Source organism: Bombus affinis, chromosome 8 (assembly GCF_024516045.1).
Source record: "Bombus affinis isolate iyBomAffi1 chromosome 8, iyBomAffi1.2, whole genome shotgun sequence".
Lineage (NCBI taxonomy): Eukaryota > Metazoa > Arthropoda > Insecta > Hymenoptera > Apidae > Bombus > Bombus affinis.
Genome location: NC_066351.1, coordinates 16,230,427 through 16,249,398, shown reverse-complemented (window position 1 = coordinate 16,249,398; position 18,972 = coordinate 16,230,427). Strand labels below are relative to the sequence as shown.

The following is an 18,972-nucleotide window of genomic DNA, read 5'->3' as shown; positions in this document are numbered from 1 at the left end:
AAACGGCATTTCGCGAGGATTCCTTCTGCGATATTAATAATTTTTTCTATCGTAAGTCGTAACGCAACTTTTTCTATTCAAGTATCGATAGAGTTCGTTTTCTGTTGTTCGTGCGATCTAGCAACGGATGTACTTACTTATACCTCACTCCAATTAACACCGGTTCCGTTGAATCGTTCATTTCGGATTGCAAGAATTTTCCTCGATGAGATATCCTTCACGCATCGGCGATACGCGTGTGCGCAACACTCTTCTTTTTTTTTTTTTTCTTAACGATCAGGAACGACAATTGTATTTGCATTTACGCGATAGCCTTAAAGATTTACCAAATATATACTGTTCTAAGAAGGTCGCGACACTTAAGATATACGGTCGGAGAAACGAGACATATCGACGAGTAGCGGTTAATCGAGCTTGACGCATCTTTCAGATAGAAAACGATTCGTCGAGCCTAGCACGATGCACCTATCGAACGATACGCGCGGAAAGATCGAAAAATGAAAAGAGAGGAAAAATTATTGGCATCATAACGCGATGTGTAATAGGGGCAAGGTATTCGCGCAGACGAAACGCGGTTATTCGTCGATGCGTGCGCGTTATAGAAACAAAGGAAAAGAAAGATACTGAAAATAACGAAGGGAGAATGAGTAACGGACCGCGTGTACAACGATCGACGATCGAAGTCGGTCGTTGCGTACATTTTCATCGCGATGAAAAATCGAGCGCCTCGATCGGATTTCATCGAGGTCAGAATCGTCCGAGTATGGGACGAAACATATCGTCCATGGTAAACTTCTCGAGGATGCGAAATCGTCGTCATTGATAGAAACTAATTTTAATCTGTACGCAACAATGACTTCCGATGCGTTTGTTCTTCGTTCCGATCGTGAAAACGGAGCTAGACGTTGTAGAATCATTCCTGAAATGTTCCTCTATTTCAAAGAGCAATAAGACTTTTCCTAAGATATGCTTAAGATGACCCGATTGTACGCGCGTGTAAAAAGTAATTTAAAAACTCGATTAAGAAACAAAAGAATATGGCAGGAAAAAAAGAACCGCGGCCAAGTGACGTTCGAATTACCCGGTGTATGGAATTTCCACTTGGATCGAGAAGAGAAGCGCTCGCAGAACGTGTTATTATCTTTGTTTTTTAATTTAAGTAACGTCATGTTTAGAGGAAATTGTACTGTTCACGGAGGAAAAAAAAAAATGATTAAAGTACGCGCATTGTTCGCGAGGCCTTCGAAGCGATTAGACAGATCGAGCGATAACGATTTTCCACGCGATTGTCAGCAAAGTAGATTTTTAAAATAGAGTATGATGATCACGTGGAGTATCGTGTGCGAAGCAACGAGAGAATGTGATAACGTTCAAACGAATAATCAGGGTACAAAGGAAATCAAGTTTAGGAACTTCTTATCGACGATACTGTATATATATGTATATATATATACATTATATATATAAATATCCTACGCAACTGTATATATGTACATATATGTACGTATGTACGTATTGTTACGCATTAAACGTATAGTGTAATTACGATACTTTTGTTACAACTAAATAAATTATAACTTTAAAATATTACTCGTTAAGTAAGTAACAGGTGAAATCTTTTTCTTCCTTCCTTTCTTTCTTGTACCTCAACCTTGTATCCCATCTTTTCCACTGTTTTAGTAGTACGAGTCTGTTTGTGTCAGACGCAAAGATTGAAATTCGAGAGGTTCGCGGGGCTTTGATCGCTCCGTGTAACTGACAAGCGAAAAAAAAGAGAATCGAATCTGTTACACGAAGAGTCGAGAAAGCGTCGTCAAATATTTTCACGAATCTCGTCGATGTAAAAAATAATTTTCCGTTGAGAACGATTCACTGAGATCTTGCAAACTGCAACGATGGCTAAACTCGGCCCGCGAAAGGAGTCAGAAATGGTAATCATATTAATAAAAAAAAAAAAAAAAAAAAAGAAAAAAATACCAAGTTTTTCATTCATTTCTAATCAAGGAAACATTTGTTAGAACGAGGAAGACGCACGCTTGCAAGAAGAGCTGTACCAGTTGGTCGACGTATTGATGGTAATAATAACGCTATATGCAATTCACTTTCTTAACCTAATAACTGTCATAGATACGCATGCGATTACATTACATAAAACGTTAGCTGCTAAAACAATTTCAAATTCAAATCCGATCGTTACCTAACTCAAACCTTCGGTGTCACATCGATCCCGATTTTTAATTAAAATTCGAGGGGAAAGACGAAGATGCGATGTTGATATCCCTGAGTCAACTTCGATTGTTGATGCAAACCTCGACAACATCGATGACTTCCGTACCAAAACCTCTCAAGTATTTGAAAAACTCGTACAATGATATGAAGAACGCGCATAAAAAGATTCGAAGGAGGGACGTGAAACGGCAATTCGCGGAAGTATTGAGCGTATTATCGATGGCTGGAGCCGCGCCTGGTTCCAAAGAATGTCTGCGATATTGCACCGATGGTGAAGTGACGAACCCTGGCGAGTGGGGTCACGAATACGTCAGACAGCTCGAAGCTGAAATTGTAGACGAGTGGACGAACGCTCCTGTAAAGGACGAGGAACGTATCAGGTATTTTTAGATACGAAGAAATGTGATAATATTTATGGCGACGATATACAAAATGAACGGATTATAAGAAATGAAATGGAATCTTTTATCTGTTTGTTTCCTTCTCTTTATGGTAGAACACAGCTTACTCCTTTGGTAAACGGTATCATAAAATTCGACATGAAGCACAACGCCGAAATACCTGGATGCGATCTATGTTTGGAGATCGATCAATTGAACTTTTTAAACGAAAGTTTGGATAATACGAATTTTGAGAGGGTTTGTCGGTATCTGGAGAGTTGTGCGGTCTACAGGTGAATTTTCTGAAACGACAACTAAAATTTAAGCAACTTTATCCCGTTTTTTAACGTCTTTCGAACGGTCAGCGAGGATATCGAAAGAAGACAAATATTGCAGACCGTGGTCGACCATTATCTACGATTCCAAGAATATTGCAAAGCAATGTTAGTAGCCCTTCAATTGGCAGACTCGGATCTTGTGCACAAATGTCTCACCACCTGCCCTGACGATTTAATGCGAAAACAATTGTCATTCATACTCGTAAGACAAAGGGTAATTCGTCGGATTCTACACGAGTTATTCGCGAGATTCTATTTTCCATTCGCATAATTTATCGCTCTTCAGGAGAATCCATTAAAGAAGGATTACGAGGGAGGCGATGCCAAGGATATCGAAGCTATCTTAAGCAACAGTCACGTCAATAATCATTACCATTTGCTCGCGAGGGAACTCGACATTCTGGAACCCAAACACCCGGATGACATTTATAAAACCTGGTTAGAAACTAATACCGTGAGACGAGCGGAATACGACTCAGCCAGGGCCAACCTAGCAGCTACGTTCGTTTCCGGTTTCGTTCACGCTGGATTCGGTCAGGACAAACTGATGGCGAACACCGCCGATTGCTGGGTTTATAAAAATAAGGTTTTCGTATAAATATCAGAGATTCTTGAAATAGAAACTTTCTAAACAGCTTAAATCGAAGAAAACCGTTTGACAGGAGCACGGAATGCTCTCGGCAACCGCTTCTTTGGGACTGATACACATGTGGGACGTAGACGGTGGTCTGGTACCGATCGACAAGTGAATCGCGTCTCTTATCGTAATGCAACTATGATTTATAGACAAACGCCCGCGGACTGAGATACGCTTATTTCGCAGATATCTCTACACCAACGATCACAACATCAAAGCAGGCGCTTTACTCGCGATAGGTTTGGTCAACTGTGGTGTTCGCAACGAATGCGATCCGGCGTTGGCGCTCCTCAGCGACTACGTGTATTCCGAAAACGTTACACTGAGAATCGGAGCAGTTTTAGGACTGGGTTTGGCCTACGCTGGCTCGCAGAGGTCCGATGTTACGGAACTTTTAACCGGAGTATTGGTAGACGAAGCAAGTACGTTTACGATGATTAGCTCCCAGTACGTGATATTTTGCGAATGAACAATTTTTAGGTACCATGGAAATTGTGTCTCTCGGAGCGATCGCGATAGGTTTGATAAACGTTGGCTCTGCCGACGCTGAAGCCTCGTCGACACTTCTGCAGAGATTGATAGAGCTTACACCTCAAAAGCTGTCTAGTACCTATTCCAGGTTAAAGACAAAAGTATATCTATCAAATACGTTTCACGACTATGCAGGAGGGTTCGTTTGACCTTGTTTTTGTAGATTTCTACCGCTGGCGCTGGGTATGATCTACATGGGTTGCCGCGACATCATAGACGCGCCTTCAGCTGCGCTTGAAGTCTTACCCGATCCTTACAAGCTTGCTGCACAGACTATGCTGGAGGCAATGCTTTCTCCTTTGTCAAAATGCTCTATGATACAATACCGAATAAATATTATAATCATCAGCATTCGAAAATATTTCATTGGTCTCAGGTGTGTGCATATGCCGGTACAGGAGACGTATTGATCGTTCAAGGACTATTACGAATTTGTTCGGAACCGGCGAACGGTGAAGGCGTTCCCGTCACCCCGGTTAACAGTCCTACGAGCTGCTGCTGCGATCAGCGGTCTCAAATCGTCGAATTTTCTGAGAAGAGAACAAAAGAGAAATTAGAAGAGAAGCACGCAGAATCAAAGTAATCGCACATTTATCTATCGTTAATATCTACCGCCACTTTTCTACAATTTCTTGCGTACTCTTCAGCGATATTGGATCGACGCAGGCCATAGCTACGTTGGGTGTCGCTGCCGTTGGATTAGGAGAGGGAAAAGAGGACTCGAGGATCTTCGGGCAGGTGATAAAAAGTCCTTAAACACGAATAAAAGTGATCAGTCTGTTTGCACGAACGATTGTTCTTCAGATAGGAAGATACGGTCCCACAGCTGCGAGACGCGCAATGCCACTCGCTCTAGGTTTATCCTTTTTGTCAAATCCAGACTTGTCAGTCTTGGATGTACTGAACAAATACAGCCACGACAACGATTCTGACGTAGCTAACAATGCGATCTTTGCTCTCGGTCTTGTCGGTGCTGGGACGAATAACGCGCGTCTCGCCACTATGCTGAGGCAACTAGCCTGTTACCACGCGAAGAACCCCACGCACCTATTCCTCGTTCGAATTTCCCAAGGCTTGGTCCATCTTGGCAAAGTAAAAAACGACGATTATAAATTGCGTCGATCTTAATCGATGAACGATTGGTTTACTAAATAAAAAATTGTTTATCAGGGTACGTTGTCTATATCTCCTTTGCGATACGCTTCCAAGGTGTTGGACAAGGTCGCCTTAGCTGGATTACTGGTAGTCCTGGTGGCGTTTCTCGATTGTCAAAATCTGATCCTATCGAAATCACATTATTTGATGTACTGTCTGGCGCTTGCAATGGAACCTAGATGGTTGGTTACCTTGGACGAAAATTTGCAGGTATGTACCGACCATTTTTCTCGTAGGCAAAGATAATTTAACGCTACGGGAATATTTGAGACCGATCGGATTGTATTTTGATCAGAGTCTACCGGTGTCTGTGAGGGTTGGAAAAGCTGTAGACATCGTGGGCAAAGCTGGCAATCCCAAATCCATCTCTGGTGGATACGTTCACACGACACCAACGTTGCTTTCCTCCGGAGAAAGAGCAGAACTTGCTCTAGACGAGTACGAGGCGTTGTCCAGCGTTTTGGAGGGCTTCGTTATTCTTCGAGAGAAATCGAACGTTTCTTAGATTTTCCGCTGCAATAATAGAAGATAGTGGATAATAAAAGAACACGGCAGATTGCGAAAGGCAACGCTGGGACAAGTGATTTATTTATTTCATGAGATAGTAATAAGAAATACGATCGACAGAAGTGTATTATGTAAGGCGAAGAAATTACTAGGAACCAAAGTGCGAACGACGAATCGTTTATATGATATATCGTAACGTATAATTTTCCATGCTGTTTTTAATAAAAAGTAGGAGTAAAATTTTCGAGAAAAAAGAATCGTTCGAAGAAAATCTTGTACAATAACGGATCGATACCACGCATGTTTGTAACGCATCACTTTGACAACGACGAGACGTGGAAAGTACGCAAGTGATACGAGCAAAGGTTCGATCGCGTCGTTGAATGCATCGATAAGAATGCGAAGAGACGCGTGAATACTAGGTGTAGGTTTGCGTTCATTTAATTTGAGGGACTAGCGGAAGCAATGTGCTCTATACAACAGAAATATACATTGGTTCGCATTGCACGGTAATATACGACACGGTGCACCATGATCTGACAGCGGTCACTAAATTAAAATATATCATTAACGTATGACTCTTGTTCGATTAAAAACGAGCCGGAAAAACGCAATAGGACGAAAAAACAGAATGAAATTAAAGAGAAGCGAGACGTAGGAAAGAAAACGAGATGAAAAAACGTAAAAAACGATGCACGATCGACGAAAGAAACGAAAGTAACCTCGAGTAACGATCGAAATTTGGCTTCTTTTGATAAAATATTGCAAATGAAAGAGGAATATTGCAGTTTATTGGTTCTGAAAGTGTGTACAAAAGCGGACAACTAGAAAACGAGAAACGATATCACGCGGATAAGAGAACTCTCTGTTCCTGTCCCTTTTCGTTTGCTCTGCTAAATATACACACAAATGATTCTTTCACGCAGAGTACATGGTTACTTTTCCCCTTAAATTTTTTGTTTTTTTTTTTCCTCTTCGTCCGGTGAGTTCGCAAAGTCGTATTGCACAAGATCATGGAGCACGTTCCCATCTTCTCGTAACGAAGCCGTGAGAAAAAAACTGCAAGAAATTTCACGAACGTACGCGACGCGTACTTTATCGAAAGCGCTCTCTCACGACTTCGCGTGTTCAGAAATCTCCACCGATTTTTATATATATATAGGCACGTATGACTTAGGACGAGGCGAAATGTAGAATAAAATGTAATTTTCAGCTCGTTCAAAGGACGCACATTCCCGCGTGTATGTTTTTCCCGCCAGATCGAAAACGCACCCCCTCATCGTTATTTCTTTTTTCTTTTTTTTTCTTACGTTTTTCATTACGTCGTAAAGTTGCGATCGGTTCTGATATACTTTACGCTCCACGAAATCGTACAAAAATTTGTATCCCGTTGGATCAAATTTAACAGTTGCATTTCAACGTACGCACACCTTTTCTTTCGCGTCTTCAGCTTGCCGCTTGACGTACTCGCATAAGGTAGAACAACTGGCTGTGATAAATGTTATTTCCCCCCCCCTTTTTTTATCTTCCTGTTCCTCCATAATTTTCGTTTATCCAAATACACATAGATACGTTCGCGATATATATCTTTAATCGCCCGCACTGCAGAACACTTTTTCGTGTATCGTCGATACGAGTCAAGGGAAATCGAGTTAAGGAAAATCTTATACCTATGTATAGTAGTTTGCCAACAGATACGTCGTCTGCACGCATGTGTTGAAATAGCGAAACAACATGCAAAATTGACGGTAATATTTAAATACGTTGATAATTACGTCATCCGGCAAGCTGAACTTCCTATTTACTTACATGTATCTTAAATTTTTCATCTTGCTTATAGTAAAATATAATAATAATAATAGTTAAAAATTAATAATAATAATAATAATAATAATAATAATAGTGATAGCTCCTATGATAGCAGGCAGCGCGTTTGTGTTATAACCTTTTGCAAATAGTAAATGTGTTCTGTGATTCAAGCGAATTCTCAAAATGGTGTATATACGTATGTGAACGTATATATATATATATATACATATATATACATGTATGTATATATATATACACTTCCTCGTACTTCCGTTGCTTCTTTCATCCTTTCTGGTTCATTCGTTTATTTACAACAACGTATGTATGTCAGCTACATAGTGTTACCATTTCTCTGGTTTTTATTCGCTTTAAATCTTGCACATCTTCCCGCCGCGCTATTTTATACGTCGACATTCGTGGGAAAAACTCTAAGTTACGAGACGATGTTCCTGTTAAATGATAAAACCTCGGACGATGTTTGTCACCCTTATATTCAGCTACTTCGCTAAAATTATTACCCATCTACCGTTTTCACTTTTCAAACCGTGAAATTCATGGTCATGAAAGTGTACATGTTAGATACAGGATGACAGCTCCCTCTTTCTCAAATCGTTCCCTTTGAAACGATCATCGATTAGCAGTAGTCGATGTACGACCTTCCTTCGTTAATAATGCCGGACCAAGCGTTTGAAGGTTTCAACTTGTTTCCGTTCTCCGTTTCGTCTTCGACTTTTATATGTACGGCGGAGGTCCTTTTTGTTAAGCACAGAAACGGATAAACATATTTTTCTCCCTTATTCTTATGAACAGCGAAGATTGTCCCGAAAGAAGCACCGAAGTCACAGGGTGATGAAGTAGTTTGTCAATGATTAGAGTCAAGCTGCCTGTGGATTCGTTGCTGAGAGAACAAAATTGACATCGAATTGCAGTGCGCTCCTTTGTGTCTATGAGTTTGCGCCATCGTGTGAACGTCGAACGCATGTTTATACGCGTGTGTATGCATCTATACGTTTCTTTGTGAGTGTACGAGCGTACGATCGAGATTCTCTCGAACAGTTTTCATCCACGACGATGACGATGATTTGATATCGGTGTTCGTGATCGAAGACCAGTACGGATCGTTGGTTCCCCGAACATGTGTTCCTCATTTTCTTCTCTCTCGTTATACACCTATCACGCTGAAGGAATGTACACTCTATAACACGATAACACAGTCGTGACACGATGAAGGTAATAAGTAGAACACGTAGCGTGGTTGTTGCCGGTTAAAACAGCCGGGCTCGTCTTTTGATTTCGTTACGACGCCATTGCGGTAGTCTATAGAACTCGGCACGAGTAAATTGAAGAACTGCCTCGAATTCCGCGTCGGAAAGGTGCCGCTGGAAAACACAATTAAACATCAGTAAGATAATCATCTCTGTTCGTGCCGGATGAGAAATTTTTTATTTACTCGATAATTGCTTCGTCAGTTTCGATCATTTCATCCATTCATCGACCAATTTCTCTAGGTCCTATTACTTTAGTCTTTTACAAAATAAAAATTCAAACGTTATTCTAGCGTCCTAAATGAATTCTACGTGTTCTAGACTCGTTATAATCAAACGTTTTAATAACTCACTTCGAGATTGCAACGATCCACGTCAGCGGGCAGCCTGTAGTTGGTGATGACAAGCAAGTGGTAAGGGTAGAGTTTCGGCGGTTCGGACGGCGCTGTTCCCATATCTGGCAGTGATCTCCTTACGTGATGGCCCCCGTGACTTCCGACTACTGAACCTAGGCCACCTGTATACGTGGTAGACGATGGCAGCATTCCACCATCATTCTGAAGCACCATTCGATCGTTAATTTCGTTGTAACGCGATTCATTATGACGTGTGATGAGCGTTAATAGCGGTGCAGCCGTTCAAAAGCTTCTCGCATGAAATTTCAATTTTGATTTTCTGCTTGAATCGATACGGTAAAAAAAAAAAAGAAAGAAAAAAGAGAGAGAGAAATGTACACGTTCTGAAAAATTTGCGAGAATCTTTCATCTCTTCTTACAAGAGTCGATATATCGCAGCAAGAAAAAAGTTGGCGAAACACCGCGTTTGTTAATGACTGATTCGACACAACTTAACACGGGACAGACCACAGAACTATGACCACATAGTTAGACTGAAACGAACGATAGGAACTGGCATTTTACGGATTAATCCTTCGATTCGTTGCTTTTCGATAGGAAATCGTTGCGTGCATGTACATTAAACTAGTCGATACAATTGTTGCACGATTTATTCTTTTACTTTTTTAAATACTTTCGACAAACCAGAAAGACAAGAAAGCAATAGGGTCACGCGCCACACACGCACAAACTCGTGCACGTTAATTTCAGTTTAGGCGTATAGTTCCGTTTTCCGTCACGTACGCACAAATTATGCCATGGATGCAGAATATGCAGTCAAATCGCGAGAACAGCGCAACTACGCGTCAGTCTCGTTAGCGTTATTCGAGATTTCATCTATTTTCGAAACTCGTACACGCGTTCGAGGATCACGATCATCGCACACGAAACTCACATCGTGTTATCGTAAGGAAATAATAAAAGAAAATAACGAACTACGTATATGTCATGAATCTATCGGTCTAAAGAATGAGCAAGCCGATTCAACCTTCGGTCTATACTAAGACATTGCGAACGTTCAGCTAAAATCTCGCGATCGTGTCCGATTCTTTCGCAAGATACGAAATCAAATGCAAACTTCAAATATGCCAAGGCGAGAAAAAAAACTTGTACAAAAAGATGCAAAAAAAAAGGATCGATTAAAAAAAGAATATCGCAGCAAATATACAGCATGTGCATGCGTCGATCAATGTACAATCTAGTATGTACAAACGTTATATTATACATATATTATCAACAAACCGGCAGTGCTCGTTATGTACAAATACGTCTAATCCGATCGGTCTAGTCGAACGATTTTGCCGACGCTCGATTTCTCAGTTCTACGCAAACCATCCGTGTCTCGAGAACTCACGAAAGTGTTTAATGTTACGATTAATGCGCGGCTGTGGCAATATGCTGTTAAATATAATTCATATGCAAAACAAGCTACAAACCATGCTAATTCGCCGGGAGTAGTATGGGGCTGTGGTACATACCAATGCCCGTCGATCCACATCCGTGATGCTGCCTGTCGATACTAAAATTGGGGGAAAAATGGGAAAGAAAACCATGTCAAACCATATTGCACAAACCATTTCGATATGTTAAGTACAATCTTTTCTTTCTATCGATCGAACGATCGATCGTATTCCATATGGATGGAAAAAGAAAACTGGAAAACGTAAGAGATAACGTTACGTCAACGGGTTAACGAAACCAGTTGAACTTTCAAGGAATGCGATCGGGAATACGATCGATTCGATCAAATAACTATAAGCGAATGTTCGATGATTATATTATACATATGATTTGAATTCAGTCTCTAAGCTACACGATATACCAGCTGTCAATGATCAAAGAGTTATCGTGTCGTTAAGTCACGTTATTGGCGAATAGGAGGTACTGTCATTTGGGCACACTATAAACTCCTCTGGTTAATGGATCAAACAAATCTTATTATGCAATCTTTAATCTAACACGGAATCGTACCGTTCGAATCGTGATACTCAGGCGTAATGATTAAATCAAGATAGAAAAAAGAAGAGATAGTGTCTATGATAGAGCAATGATGCATTAGTAAAGCATGCTCAGATATTAAAGCCGTATAATCAGGTAGAATAATCGAGAACAAAATAGTCATTCTCACGAGCTTTTCCTACTCGTGAATTAAAAGAAAGAAGAAGTAAAAATGAAAAATTTAAAAAAAAGCATGTACAAACTGAAAAGTTTGATTGTACTTTCGAAAAAGAGAACTGCAAGATAACCGTGTGTGTGTGTGTGTGCGCGCGTGTGTGTGTGCGCGCGTGTGTTTGCGTATGTGTTATGTGTGATTGGTTTCCTTTCTGGGTTTACTCACTATCTGATTTGCCAGACGAGAAATCAGTGCTGTGCGTCTTGTCTCCCATCCCACTGAACGAATAATCACCCTAGACGACAGAAAAGCGTAAATCTTAGAAACAACCGAGGCGCAGGGATCCGTGATTTAATCAACGGATACGATAATTAAAACGTGTATCATTATCTCTACAGCATATATATATATATTTTTATTTTTTTTTTTCATTCTTTATTATTTTGTAAATATCAGCAACAACGGTGCAAGAAGATTTTTTGTTTGGTCGTCGATTGTGACGCGGTGCAAGACTTACAGGGAGAGCAGATACAGAACCGCCGGTCGAGGAGAAGGTGTGACTTCGCGGTGCCAGACCGTACCCTGGCTTCGGGATGTGCCGAAGGGAGCTCACAACTGGTTTCAAATCAGTCAATCGACAGTATTACTGATTAGTGTCAACGGGAATAATGGAATCGTTCATTCCCATACGAATGCCCAACGTTCGCCAAAAAATACGTTTCATTAAGGGGGGAAGAAAAATAAAAAGAAAAAAAAATGGAGAAGAAAGTGAGAAAAACACACATCCTGTGTATAATTAAAATAATTACAAAGGTTGTCTCGCTGTTCCGCTCGTGTACAAGATTGAATCATCGAGGGATTTCACTCTACTCTGTTATCTTATATACGTTTTATCTCGCTTCACGAACAAGAGGATCGAAGTTTATCTTTGACGATCTTCCTTTTAAGGGGAGGCATAGAAAAGAAAATCGTCGAAGGTGAAAGAGAAAAAAGAGAGAGAGAGAGAGAGAGAGAAAAAAGTAAAGAAATCTTACTACTGTGTAAAGATAAGTAGTACCCTCTTCGTTCGAGTTTTAATTTCAAGTTTTGTCGACCTGTTTATATCGTATCTCCACGGCAAGATGGTGGGGAACGTACCCGATGTTCAAAGTGCACAAGCGTTATTTCTCGTTCAATACTGTGCAAGGTATCACGTACGTGTGTGTACAACGAAAAAAGATTAAAAAGAATATGTATATATAAATATATATGTACGTACGTGTGTATACATATATATATATATATACACACATACGCACACAAAATATATAATACGTATGTACGAAGAAGCCAGCACCTATGTGTTTAAGTACGATCAACGTATGCTTCTCCAAATAAGCTTAAGAGAACAAAAAGCATGCCTCCCGTGAAGACAAGTCAACGAATCATCGCGTCGGTCGAAAGCGTTTTTCTCTCGATCTTTCTTACACGACGGCTGCTCTTAAGAAGTCTCGTACGTTTTTCTTTTTTTTTCTTTTTCCCTTTTCACGATTCGCTGAAAAAACGATTCTCAGACCAATGAAATTCGCTCGCAGTACACTGCCACGTTGTCAGACGAGAGAAAGAGAATCTCCGTTCCTTTCTTTACGGTGTACGCTAATTTTGGACTTGACTTGAGATCAACGGTAGGTAAATTGGAAAGTTCTCGGACTCACCGAATGATAGTGCCTAGCGGCGTTTGGAAGAGTGAAGGCGCGTTGAGTACCAAGGGGTGGATAGTTTCTGGGAGCCGGGGAACGTGCCGATGACCTCCCAACTGCCGCCCACGCAAACACAACACAAACACAAAAACACAAATAGAGACACGATGATACAGGTAGCGGTGTTGGCTAACATAGATAGCGATAAATCCTATCGACTTTTCTTTGTATGTCCCAACATTGGAAGATATTGCCAGTTCGACCGGGCTAAAATATCTCGCAAAAATACGTCAGCCTACTATCGAAAAGTATACGTACTGTAACGATAATATTCCTTTTCCTGTACGCAAAGCGATACAAAGTAATGCAATGCTGAAGAGATACAACTTTCATGCGACCAAACGAAAATATGTACACGCAAATATACGTACATATATATATATATATATATAGCACGATATTAAAAATGTACAATAGCGTACTGAGCGTATATTACGATTATCTTCCAACATTGTGTAGTAATTAAAAAAAAAAAAAGAAAAAAAAGAAAAAACATTCCAAAAAGGTATGAGAAAGAGAGAGAGAGAGAGAGAGAATGAAGTTTGGAGCGATATGTGTTTGTGTATGAATGAATGAAGTTGCCAAGAGTGGAATCTGTAATAGATATTACCATGCCAGAAGGGGGATGGGAGGAATAGCAAAAATATTGACTAGGTTATGGTATACGTAGATGTAAACATCGGTGAATGATCACGTATGAAATAATGGGAATCGATATTACGCTACTTGAAAGAGGATGAACTTTCCACGCACACTATTTCCGTTACTCGAATTGGCGTATGCAGAGATAATCGAGAGAGATAAGAAGAGGCAAGCACATCGAAGGTAATATGCCGACCACATGCAGAAGCGGAATAAATACATCACCTGTCACGTTAATGGACGCCCAGTGTGTGCTGTGGTATTTGGTGCTATGCCACTTAACTTATAAACTCCTGCTCAAGTAGTTTACACGTACTGCGTGTTATCGTTCGTTAATCGAACATCATTATCCCTTCCCACTGCAAGATTCGCACGTTGCTACGTTGCGATCAACGATAGAGAAAATTTTTTATTTTTTTTATTTTTTTTATTTTATTCTATATCTTTCTATCCTTCTTTCTTTTTTAGTGATACCAAAGGAACGATCTTTTTTCGCTGGCCCCACCCCCGCTATCGCCTCGAAATCTAACGAGCCGATGTTGCATCAAACGGTAGAGTGGTAAATGTTAGTGTTATGTGCGAACGTGTGGACATGTATGAGATGAGATTATCACTTAATGTTAATGAAACGATCATGAGATATATATGTATATATATATATAAATATTTAACGACGACCAGATTCGATATGAATCTGAGAGAAGCTTACCGTTATAGCTGGGTCCTACGCTCGATCTGTAACTGAAACCATCGTCGTCTTCCCACGGTCGAGCGTGATCTATATTTCTCGATGGCGCTACGCGAAAACATTTATACAATTTAAGTACGAGCACCGGGATAGACAGAGAGGCTAAAAAGTGAATCGCGATAACTTACAAGCGCCAACCGGACTCTCGTATCGCAATCTGTATGTCGGTTCTCTGGCAGCCGATGGAGTTCTCGATGCGTTTCTTGGATCGACGTTCGCGGCCTTGTGTCTCAAATTTTCCCGATCCTTTTCACGATCTTGCAAGAACACCTTGGCTATTCCAGTGTCGATTTTGCTTAGCTCGTCCTGTTCTTTCTTTAGCTTCTCCTCCACCTCTTTTATATACGTCTTGTTGTCCACCTCGTCCTCGTCATCCGATGCAGGTACACCCTGAAATCGTGGATGAAACGTCGAATCGAGAATAAAATACGTAGAAAGCTCACAAAGTAAGCGGCATTCGCGGTAATACCTTGTAAGTGTCAGACCATCGTCTACGTCTCTCAGGATCTGTATAGGGATAAGGCGGGGCAGGGAAATCGTCTCTTTCGATCGGCGGCTTGGTTCCAGGAGGAGGTTTCATGGCGTCCGGATAATGCGCTAGCTCTATTGGCTCGTCATTATCTACTTGACTGGCCGGTGACTTGGGCCTGGTCTCGCTGAGAGCATCGACCAGAGCACGCATTCCAGATCGGCTGCTGCGTCCGCCACTGCTTCTTATCGAACGTGACGCTGAAATAAAACGATGACACGTTTTAGCGACGCGTGTATATCGTCCACGATCCAATTTCTATATTTCGCTACGCTGCGCCAGAGAATCGATTGTCCTTTCTTTTTCTCGTTCGCGGTAGAATTTCGTTACATTCGATCTTAAGAGAAAGAAACGTAGGTACTTACAGCTAGGTCTATGAAAGTGTGGGCTAGTCGGTGGTTTGTCGTACGGCTGTATCGGACGTCTCAAGTATCCTTGGCTCGGCGTTTCGGTCAAGTACGAATAAGTATAAATCCTAGACACGTCTTCGGATGGACCACGTCCGTACTCTCGCAATATCAGTCCAGGACTGCCAGTTCGCGCAGGGTAATACTGAGGCAATTAACGTATATTATCACGGCTAAACTCGTTCTCTCTGTTCGATGGATCGTAAAGCGTCTCTCATACGGCTAATTTTTAGCTATTTACTCGGCAAATGAAGATAAAAACTCAACCGCGCTTCGATTCTCTCTCAAGATAACCCGCTGCTAGGAATACCACTAAAAAACCTTGTACGATCGCATACGCCAGCTTCGTCGAGGATTTGCGAATAAATTGACATAATGACGTCATCTTGAAAGGTTTATGATGAAACGTAGTATCTCTGTTGACTAGAAGCCCCGTTATATTCAAGACACTCTAATATCGTTCGAAGGCTGGGCAGAGGAGCGATACAAGGTTAGTTGGAAATTATGCATTGCCGTTCGAAGGTTCATCCAATGTTGTATCGTAGTTACTCAAGATCGTTTTAAAGTAAAAAAGATGACCGAGTAATGGAACATTTTGGAGGGCGCTACACACCATCCACCACCAGCGAAGAAAGGTTTCAAACCCTTAACGAAACTAACCGTTACAGAATAAAATCGCGGACATCTACGAACCGTTTTAAAGTAGTATTTATTAAGTAATCGAAGGTGTCTCTTGAGAGAGTACTTGTGTGCTAGGCTAGGAGATACATGGCATACCTTGCGACTGAGGCTGCTGTAAGGGCTGCAGAGTGATCCGTTCAGGCTTGGCGTGCGTGACCGCAATGAAAACTATACACAATGACCGTGCCAAAAAAAGGAAACAACAATTAAGAAAGCAATAATAAAAATGAAAAATAATAAAAAAGATAAAAAATCATGTGGTAAACTGTGATGTATGTACGTATATATATATGTGTGTGTGTGTATATATATATATATATATATATACACACACACACATATGTGTGTATATAAAAGTTGGGACATCGAAGCGTGCGGCAAAATTACGACATGTTAAGAAACAAATGCATGTTAAAAGCCACGTAATACGTATATATATCGTCGAATAAAATGGAAACGAAGCTATACACAAAGCTGGTTACGAGTAAAAAAAGGTAGATTACTTTAGGTACTAGAATGATCTACTCTAAGTGGCTGTGTATATCGAACAGAAAAATTAACCGAGCAGCAAAGAGCGTTTCGCATGAAATACGTGTTGTACAACAGTCCAAATATAAGCACGATGCAAGCTGAACTTCGTGTTTCATGTTTTTTCGGGCCAGAACCGGCTCGAAGGCAACATACTTCCTCCTCTCTTTTGGTTACTTTTTTGTCTCTTCTACAATCGGATATAGCGAACTTCAAAATTCAAGTATGCGCACGGACACGATTTAGGTCGTTCAACGGTGTACGATGCAACTGAAGGAGAAAAAAATGCAATTGGCGAACGTAGACAGCGACGTGCAATTACGAATGTCGACGTTCGAAATGAATGTTATATGCGGCGATTGATCACGGCGTTATAACGTAACGTATAGAAGCGGGCGGCGTTAGATATTACATCCGCACGGAAAATGCTAATGGTGTGCGCTTCTTCTACCAAGTTCAATGACGCGTGAATGATTCCATGAAAAATGAATGGCAAAACAATCGCTGCTCAGTGATCAAGACGAACAACGATAAAATGACGAAACAAACGGACCGACCACCATCTATACACAAACGAATACGCAGTAACAACGAATATACACGTATGATACAATATTTTACAGAAACAATATACAGTTCTCGCCAGTTCCAATTTAACGGTTCGCGGTTACGATAAAGTAAAAATTTCGGAAACCTCGATCCTATTTTCTTAACGATCGATCGAAAGCGATCGTCATCTCGATGAAAATAGCGATACGGCCGACGGTCTTCAACTTTTCACTTCTTCGATCCCTTGGATTCTCGCGGTCTTACCTGCATCTCCGAAGCGCTGCTGGAAATCCGTTCTGACTCTCGATGCTGTGGCGTGTGAGCTTCGCCGTGACCATTCACGATACCGTTCGGACCGCTAGGACCCGGACCGCAACGGGGATGCCATATGGCTGCACCCTGCAAATACATTTCCTCTCCATCGCCGAAAGGATCGCCGCACTTGGTGCAACGAGCACAGGTCGGATGAAAGTGGTGATTGTCTCCGGCCTGTAACACCTTTCCGCTGATGTAACGGTTGCAGTAGGCGCATTTCACGCCGAACTGCTTCTGATAATCCTTCTCGCAGTAAGGCACTCCATCTCTGTTAATCAAAGTGGAGGAGTTTCGTTGGTACCGGTATCTGTGTTTGGCGGACGATCTTGGCTTTCTCCGATCCTAATCTCGCGCATTAGGTAAATATTAATGCACGGCAATTTGCTCTGGCTATCAAAAACCAGCGAAATTTCAACGCTGCTCGAGCTCTTTTCTAAATCGTGCTTTCTCTAGTTTCTTTTTCACTTAGTTGTGTTTATATATATATATAAACTACACCTATTTATTCGATGAAAAGTTTACAAGCTCTACGATCTCCGATTAGAAATCTCTCGATACGATCAAAGTCATCGTAGAATACCAAATCGGAGATATGGAATGTAAAGTAGATGTTCGAGGGATGAGAAACGGATAACCAATTTTCCCACTCACTTTCCCATGTATTCTCCGTGAAGCACGGTGTCACAGGTGTGACACTTGAAGCACCATACGTGCCACTGTCGATCGAGAGCGACCAAAGCTTGACCTTCTCGTAATTGGTTTCCGCAACCAGCGCAGGCACCGGGGTCGGAGGGCCCGTCTCCGGATCCTCTGGTAGCGGAGCTATTGCCGACCGGCGTCGAGGCTTCTCGAACCGGGATACCGACGCATCGATGACACAGAGCTTGACCTATAGATAACGCTCGGTTAGTCGAGATTGGACAGATCCGGTCGACGATCTGACCGCGAACGACCGACTCGCTGACGCATACGCTCTATTGTCTTTTATTCGAGAAACGAACACGAATCAACGATCACGCACGCCGTATCTTCGCGGCTGATTCATCGTTTGTACGCGTACAAACAACGCGGCGTAACGTCAACTCGCGGAGAAGAAGCATTCGTGGCCCGTTTGGTCGTTCGATTTACGTATTTTCGCGTATAAATAACCGACCGTACTTGGTCGCCGTTCATCGTTACGATCGATCAAGGCGTTTCTTCGTGTCCTTTCGAGGGCCAATTTTCTCTGAACGCGCTCTATGTGCTTCTAATCGGCGGAGTTGAAAGGTCGGAAAGAGAAACAGAGAATCGAAGCTTCGTGCGTGTATTTGTGGAACTAGCGCTCTAAAAATACGCAGCTTTATCGGCATCCTCGTCCAGCCAGATCGATAAAGCAATGGTAAAAGATGCGCATAAATATTTGCACGGGAAAACAATGGGGAGAAGCGAAACGGGGCAAGTTTAACTCGCGATACGCTCGTTTCGACGCACGCATA

At 41.6% G+C, this 18,972-nt stretch overlaps 2 protein-coding genes and 1 long non-coding RNA gene across 15 annotated transcripts in view; 1 reads left to right on the top strand and 2 right to left on the bottom strand.

The window, feature by feature from the left end:
* The first annotated feature begins 1,751 nt into the window (after nt 1-1,751).
* Nucleotides 1,752-6,822, top strand: LOC126919791 (26S proteasome non-ATPase regulatory subunit 2-like). Its single transcript, XM_050729395.1, has 13 exons — nt 1,752-2,609; nt 2,726-2,902; nt 2,975-3,161; nt 3,234-3,533; nt 3,610-3,692; nt 3,771-4,006; nt 4,065-4,203; nt 4,279-4,399; nt 4,492-4,694; nt 4,763-4,853; nt 4,920-5,207; nt 5,286-5,480; nt 5,566-6,822. The coding sequence occupies exons 1-13, from the start codon at nt 2,269-2,271 to the stop codon at nt 5,773-5,775; spliced, it is 2,571 nt and encodes an 856-aa protein (XP_050585352.1). The 5' UTR covers nt 1,752-2,268; the 3' UTR covers nt 5,776-6,822.
* LOC126919801 (uncharacterized) lies at nt 4,463-5,094 on the bottom strand. Its single transcript, XR_007711764.1, has 2 exons — nt 4,728-5,094; nt 4,463-4,645 (listed from the first exon to the last, which is right to left on the bottom strand). It is a non-coding gene; the product is annotated as an uncharacterized LOC126919801 (long non-coding RNA).
* The window catches only part of LOC126919728 (actin-binding LIM protein 2), a 31,284-nt gene continuing 18,138 nt past the window's right edge, over nt 5,827-18,972 (bottom strand). For 2 of the 13 annotated variants that reach the window (XM_050729272.1, XM_050729266.1), the window contains exons 4-15: nt 18,149-18,386; nt 17,447-17,765; nt 16,202-16,273; nt 15,383-15,569; nt 14,958-15,217; nt 14,617-14,878; nt 14,450-14,536; nt 13,054-13,154; nt 11,585-11,654; nt 10,683-10,765; nt 9,205-9,408; nt 5,827-8,965 (exon numbers count right to left, since the gene is read on the bottom strand). In XM_050729272.1, the coding sequence (XP_050585229.1) occupies nt 8,852-8,965; nt 9,205-9,408; nt 10,683-10,765; nt 11,585-11,654; nt 13,054-13,154; nt 14,450-14,536; nt 14,617-14,878; nt 14,958-15,217; nt 15,383-15,569; nt 16,202-16,273; nt 17,447-17,765; nt 18,149-18,386 (1,997 nt within the window). In that variant the 3' untranslated portion in view covers nt 5,827-8,851. Of the gene's footprint in view, nt 8,966-9,204; nt 9,409-10,682; nt 10,766-11,584; nt 11,655-11,876; nt 11,975-13,049; nt 13,155-14,449; nt 14,537-14,616; nt 14,879-14,957; nt 15,218-15,382; nt 15,570-16,201; nt 16,274-17,446; nt 17,766-18,148; nt 18,387-18,972 lie in introns of those variants that run through there. The other 11 variants (XM_050729279.1, XM_050729269.1, XM_050729267.1 and 8 more) reach the window with 11 other exon arrangements.